General features: G+C 39.9%; 1 protein-coding gene across 1 annotated transcript in view; it reads right to left on the reverse strand.

Moving 5' to 3' along the window:
- Positions 1 to 3009: 3009 nt before the first annotated feature.
- The window catches only part of LOC125757038 (intraflagellar transport protein 172 homolog), an 18130-nt gene continuing 17806 nt past the window's right edge, over positions 3010 to 3333 (reverse strand). The window contains exon 8 of the mRNA XM_049412114.1: positions 3010 to 3100. Coding sequence (XP_049268071.1) covers positions 3010 to 3100 — 91 coding nt within the window. The remainder of the gene's footprint in view (positions 3101 to 3333) is intronic.

Consider the following 3333-nt stretch of genomic DNA (forward strand, 5'->3'; position numbering starts at 1 on the left):
AGACACAGCAAGACAGCTAAAGAGAAAAAAAAATTAGGAAAGAAAAGGGAGAAAAAGGCAAAGAAAGAAATAGCAGTTGAAATAATTGCCCATTCCCTTTCTGGGGTGTGTGCAGCGTGTCTCTATGACATCCGAGACTCTATTTGATGCAATTTGCATTGATTTTATCAGGATGGCACTGTGAATATACCGCTTAGCACACGACGGTGCACGGGTGGAACCGCACTAATCCTGTTCAGCAATCGTATATTTCTTTGCATATTTTAGAGTGCTAATTTATTACTTCAGCTTGTTTTTAGCATCCCTAACTACAAAATAAATATATAGTGTGTGATTTATACAGTTTATTTGCGCAAACTTAAATGGAGCTGAATGTCTGTAATGCAGGTTAGCTTGTTTGATTGAGGCAAGGCCTCAGACCAGGAAAAGACGAGGCAGTTTTTCACACAGAAAAGTGGAACATTTAGAACAAAAGGAATGAAGAAAAAAGTAAGGAAAACAACCACAGTGAAATCACACATGTTACCAAACTACTAAGACAAGCAAGGCTTGGTAATTAAATGAAGTTCCATTGAACGTTCGAAACAAAAACAGTCTTTGTTAGTTTTGATCCTGGCATCAACCACAGCAGCGGACTCACTCTTGGCAGGTGGATTTGTCGGTGGTGGCCGGGTGACACTTGTGAAGCAGACATGAAGCCAAGTCCACCCAGAAGTCATGGACAGAGGTGCCTTCTGTCATGCTAGCGGGTAGGCGACCTTCAAATGTGAGCCGAGAGATCTGCACATATGCACCATGGTGGCTGGCAGTAGGCCCTTAATTGTTATGGTCTCGTGGCTGGTGGCTAGTAGCATAGCACGAACCCGCTTGCAAACCTCAACAGCTAATTCAGCCTCCCATGGGTGGTTTAGGAACAGGACTTGGTGGCTGGCGGCAGGCCCTTGTTAGGTTCTCATGGCTCGTGGACAGCACCATGAACACCGCACTGATGTCACTCACTCAACACAATGTCATTAAGTACGAGCAATGACTTAAATTCAGGTGATGTGTATAAAGCAATGACTGCAAACAGCAGCAAAAATATGGTTATTACTACTATGAACATGATTATATGCCTGTTGGTCCGCGGGCATAAATGTACGTACCATAAAATGAAGCAGCTTTAGGCAACCTCACATCATGAAACGTTTCTCAATCCGCCATCTGAGAACGCGTTCTCTAGCGGTCATGCTCCGTCGACAGACTTGAGCAGTATGAAACTAATACAGGCCATGCTAAACAGCTGCTGCATCAAACTGTAGCCGGGCTAGCTGGAATTGAACGCTGTCATAGCAAACATTAGGACTTTTACTGGGAATGAAGTTGATCTTTAGGAAATGTGCTGAATATTAATAATGTGTTTACTGTGATGTTTGTATAAAAAGAGTGATACATTTAGAAAACCTAACATGGTAATTATGAAACTTATTTACAGCTGGGAACAGCAATGTAAGTTATGGTCAGCTGCCTGCATTACCTTTAATTTTACTTAAGTATGTGCGTCTACGTAGTACAACTTAGCAAATGAACTCGGGCACTCAGTCACAAAGAAACAGAACATTTTTTTCTTAAAGGGATACTAAAGGCCAACAACGTTTTTTGTTCGAATGATGGGTGAAAGTTTACGAATGCCTAAACGTCAGTATTATCTGCACCAGGGCTTTGTTCACCAAGAAATTAAGTAAATGTACGACAAGGCTTGCACCACCAGCGGGATATTCTACTAACTCTGTGTGCGGCGACATAGTCGAGTCCCAGAAAAAGTCACTGATACTCAAACTGCCAATAGTAAAAAAGATCACTTCAATGCATTAAAACCTGGAATAAAATGCTGCTTGCTTCCTTCTGTTTCATTCTTTGAAGTAAGAACCGATGAGATCCATGGCTATAGCTTCAATCACCGCAAAAAGTGTCGGTCAGTGACCGGCTCCCTCAACTCAACTCTACCTGCCGTGCCATAGAAGTTTCTCCACAGCTGCTGACAGTGGTGTCTGCTCACAACAATAGCTAAACCCTCCTTCTTCCTCACCTGCTTCTGCCTTTCACGCCGCCAGCTGGACTGTCTGCCAAAAGGGAGAAAATGTCAACAGGACCTAGTTGGCATGGTGGTTTGAATATTTGTAGTGTCATGCTGACCACTAAATATAATTTTTGTTCGAACTAGACATTTCTTAGCCCGAAACAAACACTGCACTATTTCTTGAATGGTATGTTAATAGTATGTTCATGTTGACTTAACGTTTGCCTTTAGGTTCCTTTTAAGTGCTTTAACATATTTTTATACCTAGAACATCTAAGTTGCGACATGTTTAATTGGATGCTTTTTGTCAACAAAATACCACAACAATAATAATTTTCTGGTCTGCATTATTTACACAGTTCACTGGGCCAGTAGGCATCAAAACTGGTTCAATTTTTCTGCAACCACTTAGTTTTCATAAGCAAGGGCATGCATTTAGTATAGTGGTTTACATTATTTTCTGAATAAGTAGCCTGCAGAAAGTTATCTTGCTGAATAACACAGACCAAAGAATGTAATTTTAAATTTTTTTGTGGGGCAGAAGCACATGAGAAATGCAAAAATATTTTTTTCATTTTAAAACACAATGTAGGTTACTGTACATCACTGCAAATGTCAACTGCAGCATCAGTGCACCTCATGACTTTTCATGGGTAAGCTGTCAATGCACAAGTAACCTTGAATTCGGCATAAATAAATAAAAAAGGCAATTCCACGACTATGTCCTGAAAAAATTTTTTTGTGTGTATGAGTTTTGGATGATAGCCTCACTTGCATGCCCCTACGTGCTCTTATTTTATGATCTAAATTGTCATGACTATCATTACCATTAAAATTTTAATTTTAACAATTATTAATTTTTCTAAAAATAGTGTTTGTAGCTTTTTAGCTTACAAAAGTTGAAAAGAAATTTTAGAAAGCACTTCATGCTTGATGTCACAGCAGCACAATCACTTTCGGTAATCATTGAGATCAATGGTCTTGAAATACGCATATGCCTTTGTGAGCTGGTGAAGAACTTGAGTGATAGTTGGCTTGTGACTTGTATGGACACATATAATGGTATGCAACATATTAAGAGTAAATTTTAATAATATGGCACTTCAAGGGTGTTGACCCACCTGTTTCTCTGGTGCAGCGAGTGACAATACTGTAATCTGTTTAATAATACTCCATTTATGAGAATAAAAACTCTGCGGTAATTTATAAGAGGAGCTTGAGTAAGAGTGATGCACATTCGTGGGGACCTGTGCGGCCGGTCAGAAATCACTAAA

This window comes from Rhipicephalus sanguineus, chromosome 1 (assembly GCF_013339695.2).
Source record: "Rhipicephalus sanguineus isolate Rsan-2018 chromosome 1, BIME_Rsan_1.4, whole genome shotgun sequence".
Lineage (NCBI taxonomy): Eukaryota > Metazoa > Arthropoda > Arachnida > Ixodida > Ixodidae > Rhipicephalus > Rhipicephalus sanguineus.